General features: G+C 39.6%; 1 protein-coding gene across 1 annotated transcript in view; it reads left to right on the forward strand.

Annotated features, from left to right (window-relative positions):
* The window catches only part of LOC131184314 (hydrocephalus-inducing protein homolog), an 88,363-nt gene extending 73,828 nt beyond the window's left edge, over positions 1-14,535 (forward strand). Inside the window, exons 18-19 of the mRNA XM_058155452.1 lie at positions 8,744-8,914; positions 14,285-14,535. Of these exons, the coding sequence (XP_058011435.1) occupies positions 8,744-8,914; positions 14,285-14,535 (422 nt within the window). The remainder of the gene's footprint in view (positions 1-8,743; positions 8,915-14,284) is intronic.
* Positions 14,536-16,229: the final 1,694 nt, after the last annotated feature.

Here is a 16,229-nt window from a genome sequence, read left to right on the forward strand (position 1 = left end):
TTCTTATCTTGACTATCCATTCTAGTCTTGACTATCCATTCTAGTCTTGACTATCCATTCTAGTCTTGACTATCCATTCTAGTCTTGACTATCCATTCTTATCTTGACTATCCATTCTTATCTTGACTATCCATTCTAGTCTTGACTATCCATTCTAGTCTTGACTATCCATTCTAGTCTTGACTATCCATTCTTATCTTGACTATCCATTCTTATCTTGACTATCCATTCTAGTCTTGACTATCCATTCTAGTCTTGACTATCCATTCTAGTCTTGACTATCCATTCTAGTCTTGACTATCCATTCTAGTCTTGACTATCCATTCTTATCTTGACTATCCATTCTAGTCTTGACTATCCATTCTAGTCTTGACTATCCATTCTAGTCTTGACTATCCATTCTTATCTTGACTATCCATTCTTATCTTGACTATCCATTCTAGTCTTGACTATCCATTCTAGTCTTGACTATCCATTCTAGGTTGTTTTTTTTTCAGTTTGTTCAGTTTTTATTTCCACAGATCTAATTTTTGTTCATTTCTTTGTATCACCTCTTGAATTGAATCCACTTTATTGTCTAAATTGTGTATGTCAGATTTCAATTCTCCATGGTTTTTGTCATCATCTCCTGGTTTCATCTTGGTTCCCCTTCTTTATCTTGCTTCTTTCTTCCACATCTTCATCCCCAGATTCTTGTCTCTGTTCTTCTAAACTGGATGTTTCCAATCTCTCTTTACTACTAGAATCTTCCTCCATCCCCATCAGTTGGTCATATAGTTCTTAGCAGTGGTGGGATTCAGCCAGTTCGCACTACTTCCGAAGAACTGGTTGTTAACTTTCCAAGCAGTTTGGCAAACTGGTTTTTGGAAGAAATCATTAGTGCAGTAGTAGTCATTGTTAAATTACTTGAATCCCGCCACTAGTTCTTGGGCTTTATCTAAATTGTCAATTTTAATTCTTTTGGCCTGCCAGGTTATCAATATTCCCTCTGGAATGATCCACTGAAATAATATTTTCCTTCTATTCAGTAGAGATGCTAAAAACCAATAATCCTTCCTTTGTTCTCAAATCCGCCTTGGGACTTGCTTCAATGTTATGATCTCTTTTTCATGGTACATCATTGGTTTGTCTCTTGTAATTCTATAGATAATGTCTCGAACTTTCTTACGTACAAACCTGATGTGTACTTCCTTGGGTGGATGGTGGCGCTTTGCATAATTAGTTTGGACTCTATACACTTCATCCATTTCAATTATAATCTCTTTTTTATCTCTCTGCAGGGCTTCCGCAATCAGCCCCACCATTACCTTTTCTAGATCATCTTTTGTTTCCGCCACATTTTGGAACCTCAGATAAAAGGAGGCTCGGTCCATTTCAAGATGTATTAATGAACTTTCCAAATCTTTATTTGCCGCCATCATTTTTTGGTCTATCTGTTCTAGGTTGTTTTTTTTTTCAGTTTGTTCAGTTTTTATTTCCACAGATCTAATTTTTTGTTCATTTCTTTGTATCACCTCTTGAATTGAATCCACTTTATTGTCTAAATTGTGTATGTCAGATTTCAATTCTCCATGGTTTTTTGTCATCATCTCCTGGTTTCATCATGGTTTCCTGTATCATTACAAGAGTAGACTGCATCAATTGAGAAGTCAAATTGGAGCTTGATTTTTCTGTGGGCAGCATTCCTTCTATTGTTCTCTGAGTTGATAGAGAGGCCATTTTACTTTCTTCTCCCAAAATTTTATAAATCTTTTCCCAGATTACCATCCACTGTTTTTATCACTACTAATATTTTCTTTTATCCCTCAAATTAATTTTCCTATATTTATGTTTTTTTCTTATGTCTAATTTTAGTTTGACCCCCTATATGTTACTTTTAAATTTTCAAATATCTTTCCTCTTTACCTATCAATATTGTAATGTTTACTTCTTTCACATTTTGTTTATTCTAGGCTCTAGATTTCTGTTCCTATTATCACTAGTTACCTACCTAAATATGGATTTTATTGGGGTTTATTTTATATTTTGTATTGTATTTTAAATTTAGGCTATTGGAATAAGTTTTTTAAATATTGTTTTTATTGAAATGTATCGTTTTTATTTTATCTGCCTGTTCACCGCCCTGAGTCCTTCAGGAGAAGGGCGGTATACAAATTAAATTATTATTATTATTATTATTATTATTATTATTATTATTATTATTATTATTATTATTATTATTATTATTATTATTATTATTATTATTATTATTACCTGAAAGTTTATATCTATAAATCAATTATAAGAGCGTCCAATACAATATGATATAGTTATAAATCACTCCAAATAGTTCTGCTATAGTTACCAATTAAATTGATTTAGTTGATTAAATTAAATTAAGCTAAGATAATTATAGTAAATATCCCTAATTTCTAATAAGTATTAATTATAAGTAATTCTATATTGAATGTAATACCTTCAACACAATCTGACTAACCATAAATTACTATCTATATCAGTATCTCACTATGTATTTGTAAATATGACCTTACTACAAAGATTGCAAAAACAATGTCATGATGTCTCTATTCAGGAAATATCATATTACCAGAATGCTAATCACAGACTATAATGTAACAATATAACAATCGATTTGCTATTCCTCTTGAAACAAGTCCTCTATTTTAACTTTTTGGTTTTTCCAAGTTTCCTGATGCTCTGTTATGTCCGGATTTCTCAGTCTTTACAGTTTCTCTCTCTTTTTCTCTCCTCGCTGCCCTCTCACTGTCTTCTCATTGTCCCTTTCAAGCATCTTTAACTTTATATCCGCTATTAAAGTCCGGGTCATTTCAACCACTCGTTTTCACTTTTTTGTTATATATCCCCGTTCTCCTCCGCCAAACACCATTCTCAGTTTATTTATTCACAACTCCGTATAATCCTCTGCTCCTCTCCAGACTTCTCTGCTTAGCTCTCATATTTTCCCTGGTCGCCCATTCTCCTTCTGTCTTAGATTGTCTTTCACAAGCCACCCTTTTTCTTATCAATTTTCAAAATATAGGTTCATCTTTTCTCTTTTTTTTTTTTAATTTAATTTTGTCACAACAGTATACATAAACATTGTCATACTTAAAAAAAAAACATATCATGAAATATATATGTGTGTGTGTGTGTGTGTGTGTGTGTGTGTGTATGTGTGTGTGTAAAGGATATGCATAGCTATATTAATTAGATATAATAAAGAGAACAATAGGACAGGAACGGTAGGCACTTTTGTGCTCTTATGCATGCCCCTTCTCTTTCTCTTCCTCCATTCCTCCTTTCCTTCCTCCATTATCTTACACTCACCCATTCTCACTCTCCTTTTTACAGTCTGCTTTTGATCTTTCTTTCTTTTTCTTTCAATTCCTCTCTCGGCAGTTACTTTCGATTAGTCACAGCTCATCTCTTTAAATCACCGCTGGTTTTCTGCCAGAGCTCTCTTGTGTTTTGCCAAATATTTTACTTTTACTCACTTTGACAGTTCCAATCGCTACACATATGGGAGTTTCTTACCAGTAGAAATGGGCAGAGTCTGCTGATTAAATTTTCTCTTCCAATTCTTTTTTTTTTTTTTTTAAAGTTTTATTTTGACATTCTTATCCAATAACATATCCAATAACATATTTAATGTACCCTCATATACAATTAATCGGGTTTGCCCGGTCACCACCCCCTTCCTTTTCCTTTTACTCTCCTTCTTTACCTTCTTCTACTTTCCATAACCATCCTCCCCCTCTCTTATCTACATCCTCTCCTCTTTCCTCCCTACTCCTTTCTTCTCCCTCTTCCCCTCTTCCTTCCTTCCTTTCCTCCTCCTCCTCTTCTCTTTCCTCCTTCTCTCTTCTACTCCTTCTTTCCCTTCATTCTAAAGTAGTAACCAGGCAGGTCCGATCTTACATTAATTATACATCTTCAATCATCTTTGTACATTAACTATCAATCCATTTTCTACCCTCCCTCCCTTCCCTTCCTCCCCCACCCCCAGGACTTCCGAGAACCGAGTACAGGGTATAAAACTAACAACAAAATTAAAATCTAGCACAAATCATAATCCATAGTCGTTCCTTAAAACCTCCACTCCTTCCAAAGACAAAGAAGATACTTTCTTCCACTCCATTATATATCAGACCATTCCACTCCTAGAATTCTCAAAGTTTCCAATTGAGTTAGTGTTTATTCTTGAATAAAGTACGTAGTTTTCAATATCCAACCTTCATCAATCAATATCAAAACAACGTTCCATCTTCCAATATTCACCAAGGTTTCTTCTAAAATGTCTTTCTTCCCTTAGCAGTCTCTCAAAAATAGTTCATATTTCCAACTTAGTTTCTTTAATTTTTCTGTCCAACCTTCAGGGGTAAGCAATAGTCCATCTTTTCACATCTTTAACATTTATATATACAACAAATAATATTACAAATATCCAAAGTGTCAATTGTAATAATTAAAATCTTCACTTTACCTTACTTATGTCAAATAACATTGTTAAAATTACACCTATAACATCCAAAATATATCTATTATAACAATTACATTCTAATTAACATTACATCCATCTCTTAAATATAATATTTAATCCAAGTTCCTAAATTTTACTATCTATCCTCCAAAATTAAACAATATTCCATCTTCCTATTCCTTTATACCTTTAATATATCATATAGTACCCCTAAAATTACACATTTATATCCACAATAAATCATTTACAAAAATTAACCATAATCATATATAATAAAATTAAACATTCTCCCTCCCCTTCTTCTATCTTACACATTTTCAACCATCTATTCACCATTCAACTTAACATCTGTTAACAAAGAATTCCCAATCTTTAATACATTAGTATAAAAATCTCGTGCTTTACAAATTGTATTGAGAAAATACTTTCTTCCTTTATAATTCAGTGTTAAACCTGCTGGAACCTCCCATCTAAAATATATCTGATGTTTCTTAAGCTCATCCACCAGAAAGGCAAATTCTTTTCTCTTTCTTAACATTTTAGGAGGAATTTCCTTCATCATTATTATATCTTGTCCTAATATTTGAAATTTATTTTTATAAAATGCTTGCAAAATTCCATACCTAATCCTCTTATTTGTAAAATAAATAACCACATCTCTCGGTAAACACTTCTGCCTTGCCCACCAGGAATTAACACGATAAAATTTTTCAATATTAACTTCAAAATCTTCTGGTTCCATTCCCTCTATCTGGGCAAAGGCCTGAATAAAAATCTCTTTCAAATTTTCCTCTTTAGATTCTCTTAAACCCTTACCCTTATAGCATATTCCATTAATTTATATTGTAATATAACCCTTTCTTCCTCTGCCTTATCAGCCTTAACCTGAATATCATCTATTTTATTTTCTAAATTCAAATTAATTTGAACTTCATCTATTTTCCTTTGCAAATCTAAATTAATTTGGTTAAATTCATTCAGTCTTTCTTCTGTCTGTGTACTAGATAACAATAATGGAGTAATTGATTCCTTTAATTTTTTCATCTCCTTACTCTGCTCTTCCACCAAATCTTTAAAATCCAGTATTTCTTTCTCCATTTCATTAAATTTTGATCTATTTCTGAAAGATGAGCCTCCATAAGCTCCTGAAAAAAATTCCTTAGACTTTCTTTAATATCCTCTCTCAATTTCCGTACCTGAAGTGAAGATATTTCCAATAATTTAGAAGTGGTTAAATCTCTTTGCTTAAAAGCCATTATTAAACTAAGTAATATCAAGAAGAAGAAGAAGAAGAAGAAGAAGAAGAAGAAGAAGAAGAAAAAAAACCCAATAAATTTTTCTTCTTAAACACTGTAAAAAAGATAATAAAAAGAAATAGATTTTTTAAAAAAAATTCCATTTAGAAAAAAATCTTGTTATTTTCTTCTTAGAGGTTCCACACCAGCAATTGTAATCAGCATTTCCTTAGCTTTCACTTTCAAAACACAAACGCCATCTTTCTTCATCTCCACTCTTCAAATAACTTCTCTGTCAGGGAGTTAAAATCATCTTACAAACAAATGCCAGCCCTCCTGCTTTCGATTCTTTCCGTGTTGACAATTTATCAGTAATCCTCTTCAGTCACGGAGATGGACGCTGCGTTTTGCTCTGCTTTTGCAGAGGCGTTCTGGACTCTGGAGCTTTTTTTGAACTATCGAAGGAGCGTTCCCATCAAACCACCAGAAATCATTCTGGGGCTTTTCTTGGGGGCTCAAACTTCAGTTCAAATGCTCATCTCCCCCTCTTTGCCCGAGGGCAGAGATTTACGAGCTGTTGACAGAAGATTAGCACTGTCTAAACAGCTCTCACAGAATCACAAAGAACGGGCGGACTGAAATCGCCCGCCATTAACACAGCGGAGCTGTGTGTGTAAAGGATATGCATAGCTATATTAATTAGATATAATAAAGAGAACAATAGGACAGGAACGGTAGGCACTTTTGTGCTCTTATGCATGCCCCTTCTCTTTCTCTTCCTCCATTCCTCCTTTCCTTCCTCCATTATCTTACACTCACCCATTCTCACTCTCCTTTTTACAGTCTGCTTTTGATCTTTCTTTCTTTTTCTTTCAATTCCTCTCTCGGCAGTTACTTTCGATTAGTCACAGCTCATCTCTTTAAATCACCGCTGGTTTTCTGCCAGAGCTCTCTTGTGTTTTGCCAAATATTTTACTTTTACTCACTTTGACAGTTCCAATTGCTACACATATGGGAGTTTCTTACCAGTAGAAATGGGCAGAGTCTGCTGATTAAATTTTCTCTTCCAATTCTTTTGTGCACTGTCATGGCCTCGGGTCCACCATGTCAAAATGAGATGACAGGACACATTTGCGCCGAGTTAAAGAGGGTTTCCCTCATTCCAGCGGGTGGTTGCACACCACCTCGCTGACCCCCAGGCTTCCCCTCTGTTTCGTGTGGCTTTCCAAGATCAACACACCTTTGAAGTGTCCCCAAGCACAAAATAAACAGAGTCAAAGAACGGAGCTCATTCTTTTCCCTTTGCACCACCCTGACAGCATCACCAGAAGTCCAATTAATGCTCTTTCAAAAATGTCAGACTAGTCACAGAACTATGACTCCTACTGATTTGGACACTATTAACTTTGTGTTCATTTAGAATGCGTTTGTTTTTATGCAACTACATTACATTGTTGTATCATGTTCAGTCAAAATACTCAGATTCTTCTTATATATAAAACTATATCTAATATGATTCCTCTGATTCTAGATTCATCCATTTTATTTTTCTTACCCAAATATGGCACTTTGTGTTTTTCCTCTTGAAATTCATTGTGGTAATTCCTCCTTATTCTGGTCCTCTTGAATCTTGCTATTGTCCACTATATTCATGGCTATTTCCCCAGTTGGGTAATTATATTCTATAATCCTCATGTAAATCGTTTATATTTATGTTGAGCATCTCATGGCTCTGCTATTTTCCACTCAACACTTCTTCCAACGTGACAAAGGTTTAGGATGTATATTTGCTGAGTATAAATTTTTAACCAGCTCTGTATCCATCTAATGATAACATAGTTCGGTCCATATTTTGCCATCTTCTCTATTAGAATCTTGTGGGAAAATCAATCAAGGCATGCTATATTACACTATTATGATCAACTAAACTGAACACCTATGAAAAATGTAGATTAGGTTATCTGTTATCTGATATGATTAATTATTGATAAAGTATGCAGGTTCCCATCAAATAATGCATTCCTTTTTAAATGTTCACAAATCAATTGCTCTCTACTCTATTCCAGAATTTTTTTTCACTCTCAGAGTTAAGCTGCCTGACCTGTAGTTACTCAGGCTGTTTCTTTTCCCCTTTGGAGATAGGAATAACAGGCACCCTTCTCAAGTCCTCTGGAGTTATATCTGCCACCCACGATTTTTCAAGGATCACAGAAAGAGGCTCCAGGAAGACACAGACAGTTTACTTCATGTAATTAGTCTAATCATGGTTGGAGATCTTAATTTACTTGGGTCGGATTTCCCATTTCCTATGCAGTTTAGAATTCTTTTAAATCTTTGCTTCATCCAAAGAACCCCATGCATCCCAAACAGTTTGTCAAGCTTCCCCCATTCATAAGATGGAAGTTGAAAAATTGGGGAACTAAATAGATAGTTCTAAAATCTACAGATGGATGCTAGAGGAGCACTGCTGTAGAAGAAGCAGTTTGAAAATAGGTCCCTCTTCTTCTTTAGTCTAGTGGTGGTTAGGAACTTAGAGAAGGGCCAACCAGAACAGCACAGAGAAAGAAAATGCAAGGTACTGGATGAATGTTATGAAGCAAAAGAAACATTTATTCGGCATCTGTACATATTATGCAAATAATAAGAATACATTCTTAGAGGCCCCTTTTAGATTTGTGTAAATGTAGGACCAGCACTGGGTACAATATTGCAGATTCTGTTAAATGTGGCTTCTCTTTCTTCTATTCTCTCCTGTCCTAATCTCAAACTCAAATGATGGATATTCCCCATTTTCCGTACCTGGTCAAAAGGGCAGCTGAAAGTTGACAGATCAAGTCAGCTGGGGATGCAGTTACTTCTTGAGTGGGTGCTGCTGGTTCATCTTACTGGCCTCCTCAGTGCCTTCTTAGGGAGGGAGTTTCCATAGAAACTCCCAGTTCATGCCAAACCAATATCCTCAGAAGCCACTCAGGAATGTTTGACATGGGTGTTGCTACTTGGTTAACCAAAATGCCATTTTTTCCCCCAGTAGGGAGTCAACAAAGCCTCAACAAGCATAAGGAAGCGGTTGGAGAACTAGACAACAATCCTGTTTCTAAAGCCATTGCTCGCCATCTTGGCATCGATATCTCTCCAGAAGGACGCGCTGCCAGAAATCGTAGGGGTATTGCTATTATAATTCATGGAGCTCCCCTTACAGGTAAGTGGTTTCCTAAGTCTTGAAAAGGAATGTTCTGTTCACCCCATATAAAATATTAAATGCATGCTGGTTTAAGATTGTGTTATGGTATAATGTCTAACTGCCCCTGCACCTACTGAATTAGACATTTTTACGGTAAATTAATTGACTGATTCACAACAATGATACAATAGAGCAAGACAGCTTTGTAGAGTTGTTCAACTCTATCACTACCTCTTAACATCAAACTGAAAGATATTACACACATCTGTGGGACAAACTTTATGTGGCCTTTGTAGACTGAAGGTATCTTCAGTTCAACCCTGTGGCAGCTGATGAGGAAAATATAACAACCTGTTTTTGGGCCTAGTAGGCTGCAGGGAGGCCTACTAGGCCCAAAAACAAGAGGCGGGGGGTCGCTGGTTCGAACTGGTTCGGGCAAATTCAATGCTAATTTTACATCTGGTTTACCGAACTGGTAGTTGCAAGGACTGGCTGGCTCCTCCCACCCCACCCCGCCCCTCCCAGGAGTCTCCATGCAGCCCGTTTTGGATGCCAGGTAAGTGCAGGCCCCGCATGGAGGTTCTGGGAGGGCGAAAAATAGGCCTACTGGAAGTCCAGAAATGAGCCCATTTCTGGCCTCTGGAGGGTCTCCAGGGCCTGGGGGAAGCTGTTTTCACCTTCCCAGAGGCTAGAGGAAAGCCTATGGAGCCTGGGGAGAGTGAAAAATGGGCCTACCTGAAGTACTGGAAGTTCAAATACGGGCCTGTTTCTGGCCTCCAGAGGGCCTCCAGAGGGCCTCCAGAGGGCCTCCAGAGGGCCTCCAGAGGGCCTCCAGAGGGCCTCCAGAGGGCCTCCAGAGGGCCTCCAGAGCCTGGGGAGGGTGAAAAATGGGCCTATCAGAAATACGAGAAATCCGAAAATGAGCCCGTTTCTGGCTTCCGGAGTGCCTCTGGAGCTGGGAGAGACAATTTTGGCATGCAAAGAGAAAAAGGTTAGCCATCACTGTCCTAAACCATGCTGAATTGAAAAAGGATAGGAAATTCTTTGTCAGCCTCTTTGATGCTTGCTTGCTATCGGTTGCCAAAGTAACGGGAAGGGGGGAAAGTGTTACGTTCCAGTGTCCTGCATAAGAAAAGCCAGCAACAGGGAGGCATGACCAGCATCGCAATGAGATGGACGCGAACCCCAAGAGCTCCGGGGTGAGTGCCGAAGATCCCATCGTATGGGGGTCCATTATGGACCATAGCTGTCCTGCAGGGACAGCGAAGAAAGAAGGAGCCGCTAGCATGAAGAGGGAAGTTGCAAATTCCCTGTTGTATTGGCCATTGTCCTTCAATACCCAAGTGTCTTAAGAGATTCCTGCAGACATAGCCCTGAGTGACTGGCTGGCAAGCATGCAGTGAGTGTGGAGGAGGCCTTGCAAAAATTGGCAGAGGCCTATAAAATTCAAGCAGATAGGAAACGTAGGCCCCAGGCCCCATTTAAAGTAGAAGAGCAAGTGTACCTCTCCATGAAATATCTTAAGCTCAAAGTACCTAGTAGGAAACTACTCTCAACGTTCCTAGGGCACTTCCCTATATATGGTGCCAATGGCAGCAGCAACAGCAGAGCACAACCTGCCCTTCAGGGACCCAAAGATGGGTGGCCTGGCACAGAAGTGGCGTGTTCTCCATCATGGGCTGAATACGGGGGGGGGGGGGGGGGGGCCAACATCCACCTGTCCGAGCCAGGGAGTTGCAGCGCAGTGGACTGGAGTGTCAGCCTCTTACCATTCGGCACCAAGTGGCTCGACTCCCAGCCTTATGCCTCAGCCCAGCCCAGCCTGGCTGGGGGCTCCCTCCACCTCGAGGCACAAGCGACCCGGCAACCAACCCTACTGAGCCAGCCCAGCAACGGAATGCAGGGCCTTCACAGGGATTTTGGAGTCTGCCTGCCCCACAGCACCAACCTGGGTTTGGGTTACCACCAGCAAGCCAAATCCCTTCTGGGTAGGCTTTCTACCTGGGGCAAAGATGAGTGCAATGCCAGTGGACACTGGCCCCGATCCAGCAGCCGATGCCATTCCAACAGTTTGGTCCCTTCCAGCAGCCAGCTGTTGCGCCACAGCAAGTTCCTGTCCAGCTGCAGCCACATCTGAAACTTCAAGCCATGGTCCCTCAGCAGGTCCAGGCTCAACAACAGGTGCCAGTGGTTCCACAGCAGGTCCTGGTCCAGCAGCAAGTGCCTGGCAAGCCACCCATGCCAGCCCAGCTGTCAGTCCCACCAGCCTTTCCTCCCTCACATTTTTGGGTGACATTTGATGGGACTTCTGGGAAGTTGGTATATTTCCTCAACTACATCTGAGCCCACATCTGATCAGGAATTGATTTCCACCATCGTGGGTGGCATGAGGAGAGGTGGCGGAATGGATAGCAGAGCTTCACGATGAGGAAACCCCTGAGCTAGAAGATGCTGATGAATTCATCCAACAGATGCCGATCAGATTCAACATTGTTGCCCAGCAAGTGGAAGTTGAAACCCAAATTAAAGCACTGAAGTAAGCTGGCAGACCTGCAAAAGAATTAATATGGGTGTTTCGGAGGCTGGCCGAGAAATTACGAGACTGGCCAGAGTGCCTAATGGTGCACCCCTTCAAAGAGGCCCTGGACCCAGACCTCAGGCAAACCTGCGACATTAGAGGAGTACTGGACTGGATACAGTTGTGGTACAACACTGCCATCATTCTGCACCTGGAGCTTCACCCTCACAGGAAACCAGCTGCAGATAAACCAGCCAGGAGACCGTTCGGATGCCAGATCCAGATGAAGAAGCCCGAGTAGCCCCCTCCCACACCGTCAGACACTGTCAAACACTACCAGTGTGGTCAGCATGGGCCTTGGGCCTTGGAATACTTGTATCCAACTCCCATCCCGCAAACCAGGTCTCCTGCCTGAGCCCAAGTAAAGAAAGAAAACCAAATACATACAGTTGAGGCTGCCTCAAGAAATTAGGACCAAAATTCCTACGTTCTTTCCCAATAATAAAAATAATTAACCCAGTGACAGTTCAGCTTAGCTTCCCCCACATCCTAGGGAAAATGCACCCTGTATTTCACTGTAGCTTTCTGAAACCCACAGTTGGATCCAGTTTTAAGAACTCAAACCCAACCAATTCCTGCTCCCAAAGTTGTACAAGGAGAAACTCATTATGAAGTCAAGAAGATTTTAGATTCTAGACTATATAGAGGTCAATTCAGTGGTGAAATTCAAAAATTTTCCCTACAGGTTCTGTGGGCGTGGCTTGGTGGGCGTGGCTTGGTGGTCATGTGACCGAGAAAACCAACTATCACACTTTACCCAAAAATAACACAAAAGCTACGCAACTGACTCACACATAATGCAAAAGCAGCTGGACTTCACAAAAAATGACCCCTTCAACAAGCAGGAACATCACAGTTACAGAGAGCTCAAAAACAAACTATCACAGTTTACACAAAAATACCGGTTCGGCAATAGGTAGTAAAAAAATGCTTCGAAAAGTAAAAAAAATGTTCTGACGATTGTGCGGCACAGCTGATTGTCACAGCTGATTGTCAGAACCTTTTTAAAAACTTTTTAAAAGCAATTTTTACTACCTATTGCCCGAACTGGTAGTAAAAAATGCTTTAAAAAAGTAAAAAAAAAAGTTCAGACAATCAGCTGTGCCTTGCGATCGTCAGAACTTTTTTTTTTTTTACTTTTTAAAGCATTTTTTTACTACTGGTTCGGATGAACCAGTAGCATTTTCACTACCGGTTAAGGCAATCTGCACCAAACCAGTAGCATTTCACCCCTGGGTCAATTACAATATTTAATACACTGGAAAGGGTATCCTTTGTCTGAAGCTACACTGGTCAAAAGTTGGAATGTGAAAGCAGATAAGCTAGTCAAACAATTCTACGATAAATACCCTGATAAGCCGGGGCAGGTGGTTAGGAACATGATTAACCTCCTGTATTATTCTCTTTCCAGGAGACGTGTCTTTTCTGAGTGGGGGTAGCCTGTCAGACCTGGAAGCCATCTTTCTACCTTTGAGGCTTCAGTCTTCAGGCCTGCCACACGTTCTACTGTGGGAAAATGGGAGCAGGGATTGTATAGAGTGAAGAGGATATGTAGTTAAAATTCTTTCTAGAAAGTCAAGGGTGTTGTGACTTGCAGTTGTGCTGAGAAGACTGAGGAGGTATCTTCTGTTAAGGAGGGTACCTGATTGGTTCATGTGGTGGACATGTGAGTGAAGGGCAAGGACTTGAACTTTCTTTTGGGTAAGGAAAGCATTTATTTTGGGTAATGCTTAGATGGCCTCCGCAGTCCGGCCCTGCCTCTAGCTGCCCATCCTGGTTTATCCTGCCCAGGTTCCTGCTGCTGTCCATGCTCTGACGAGCAGCTGTTTTCCCAATCTGATGAACAGCTGTTTTTCACTGAGCTGGGTACAGCCAAGGTTCCGCTAGCCAGGTGGTAGTTCTATGGATGCAGGAGTGGTCAGCCAGTCAAAGTCCGGGGGTCCCTAGCCAGGCGGCAGCCTGTGGATGATGGAGTGAAGTGATGCGGGTCTCTTGGGTGGTGGCTCCACCATGCTGTATGCGTGTGTCCACTCCTCCCCCGCCCAAATGATGGCCCTGGACTGTCTGGCAGTCCGAGGCTGACAGGAAAATTGGCATTTGGGTGGGGAAGTGAGTGAAGATGGCCCGTGTGAACAAAAAGAGAGGGATGATCTACTCCACAGCTGAATGCAGTTGTTTATACCCAATCAAGTTCCATCGTCCTGGAATACTAGATGGATGAAAACACCTGAAGATGTGCCCCACATGACACCATATGGGATAGGGATTGGACATTCAGCCTGGGTCCTTTGGGGGAGGGATTTGAGGAAACTTTCAATATGTAACTTTCGCGCCTTTTGGCTCAGATCTTTCTTTTCTTTTATTGCTATCATTTCAAACTCAGTAAAAGTTCTCTATAAACATGGAGTTGGGTTATTGTTGTTTTTTGGGGTTCTGAATGGAGGCACGCCTGCCAGTCTTGGAAACTTGGCACTCAGCCAAATCAGCCATCAACAGGTATGTAGTGATAAACAGCATTCACACACCACTCAAAAGACCATGAAAAAGCTAAAAAGAAAACAAAAGACAAGAACAACACCGTACCAGCAATCAATACCTAGACAAAGGGGGATTAGACCAGGATTAAACATTACTTATAGTTTTATATTGTGTTTTGCTTTTTATACATTGTTACCTTCTAAGATTCATCATTTTAAAGTAACCATGTGATTAAATACATTAATAACATACAGCCAAGATGTAAATGACTGGTGGCAAGAGAATCCAGATGTGTTTGTGTTTGTGAACTTCTGTATCTTCCATTCCCCCAGGGAAGACTAGTGCTGCTGTATTCCTGGCCAAACACTACAGTGCAGCTTGCTTGTCCATTGACTCGATAGTCCTGGAAGCCATCTCAGATGGGAGCAGTTCAGCAGGACTTCGTGCACGTGAACTCTGCATCCGAGCTGCTATTGAGCAGGCCCAGCGAGAAAATGAGGATGGTGGTAAGCAAGAGGACAAGTTTTGGGGAGCCCAGCATTACCACATGTTTCCAAACAAGCCTTGCTTTTCCCCCCTCTAACCTCTTCTTGGTCCAAATTTAATACTTCTGTGGGTCACTTTGTGGTTTTGGCTTCTCTCAAGAAGCTTGTCAATTTTATTTATTTATTTATTTTATTTTGTCACAACAATATATATAAGTATCATACAAAAAGATTATATAGTATATAAACATATATATGAGTAAATATTAGGAGGTATAAGCATATATATATATATATATATATAGGAAAAAGAAAAGAAAAACAATAGGACAGGAATGGTAGGCACGTTTGTGTGCTTATGCACACCCCTTATGGTCCTCTTAGGAATGGGGTGAGGTCAATGGTAGAAAGTTTTTGGATAAAGCTTTTAGAATTATGGGAAGAGACCACAGAGTCGGGTAAAGTATTCCAAGCACTGATGATTCTGTTACAGAAGTCATATTTTCTGCAATCTAGATTAAAGCGGTTGACATTAAGTTTAAATCTATTGGTTGCTCTTGTATTATTGCAATTAAAGCTGAAGTAGAATTTTTGATTTCAAAATCAAATTTCAGAATCAACTTTTGCTAGACTCTTGAATTCTAGAGATGTGTTCCAGTTTCCTTAGGTGCAATCCTTTCCTCCAGTTTGAAATTCCAAATAAAGTGGAAAAATAGAGGAGTGCAAAATACAGCTGTTCCAGAGTTCAGGCAAAGAATTATGAACTGAAAATGGCTCTTCTAAAAGCAGATCCAATGATCACAACAGAAAGAAAAGCCAGTGGGGGGAATGGCTCTTCGTAAATCTCTTCCTCCAGACAAGGAGAAGACTTGAGATCAATCACAAGGGCTCCATATAATTGCTCCTCACAAGGAGACTGCAAGACAGCAGTTTCTTAGAGCTCTGGGAGATGAGGAAATAGCTGTCTTGCTCAAGCCACAGTCTGCTCCTTCAAAGTATTCTGGGTCCACATGCTCCGTTTTCTAATCACTGTCTGAAATTGTTAACCGATTTTTAGCTACAGTATTCAGAACTTTGGGATGACAAGTTAACAGCACCAGGTGAATCTGAAGTGGCAGATTGACACACTAAATATAGTATAGAAGGCAACTAAACTCAAATATTATAAGATGACTCTCCTACAGTGCTAAGAAAAAGGGGAAATACTTGTTCTTCTCATAGCTCAAGCAAATCAAACAGAGATGGAAAATTCAATTTGTTGTGAAAGTCTTCTTGAAAATTAAAAATCAGAATAATTAAACAGGCTTTTTAGATGTAAAATTAACTTCACTGGACTCATGAAACGTCCTACTACTAAGAAGGGTGCTAGAGATGAAAAGGAAAAATCTGGTACAGCTACGGTATTAAAAATAAAACCAAAATGGAGAAGACAACATTGATCTCACTTGCCTCATAAACAAAAGCAAAATTTTAGTAAAACATTTAAAACCAATTTTCCTTGCCTACAAAAACACTTATAAAACAGAAGCATGCTAATTTATGGAAACTAGACCAGGAATATATATCATTGAGAAAGTCAAAAAAAGTGGAATAGCAATTTATCTTAAATCACTTTCTGGGGAAGTACCAGAACAAGACAAAGAAGGAATTTCAATCCTGACATTTAGATCTCCGAAGACTCAGGGCGGCTTACACTATGTCAAGCAATAGTCTTCATCCATTTGTATACTATATACAAAGTCAACTTATTGCCCCCCAACAATCTGGGTCCTCATTTTACCTACCTTATAAA

The sequence above is a fragment of the Ahaetulla prasina genome, chromosome 12 (assembly GCF_028640845.1).
Source record: "Ahaetulla prasina isolate Xishuangbanna chromosome 12, ASM2864084v1, whole genome shotgun sequence".
NCBI lineage: Eukaryota > Metazoa > Chordata > Lepidosauria > Squamata > Colubridae > Ahaetulla > Ahaetulla prasina.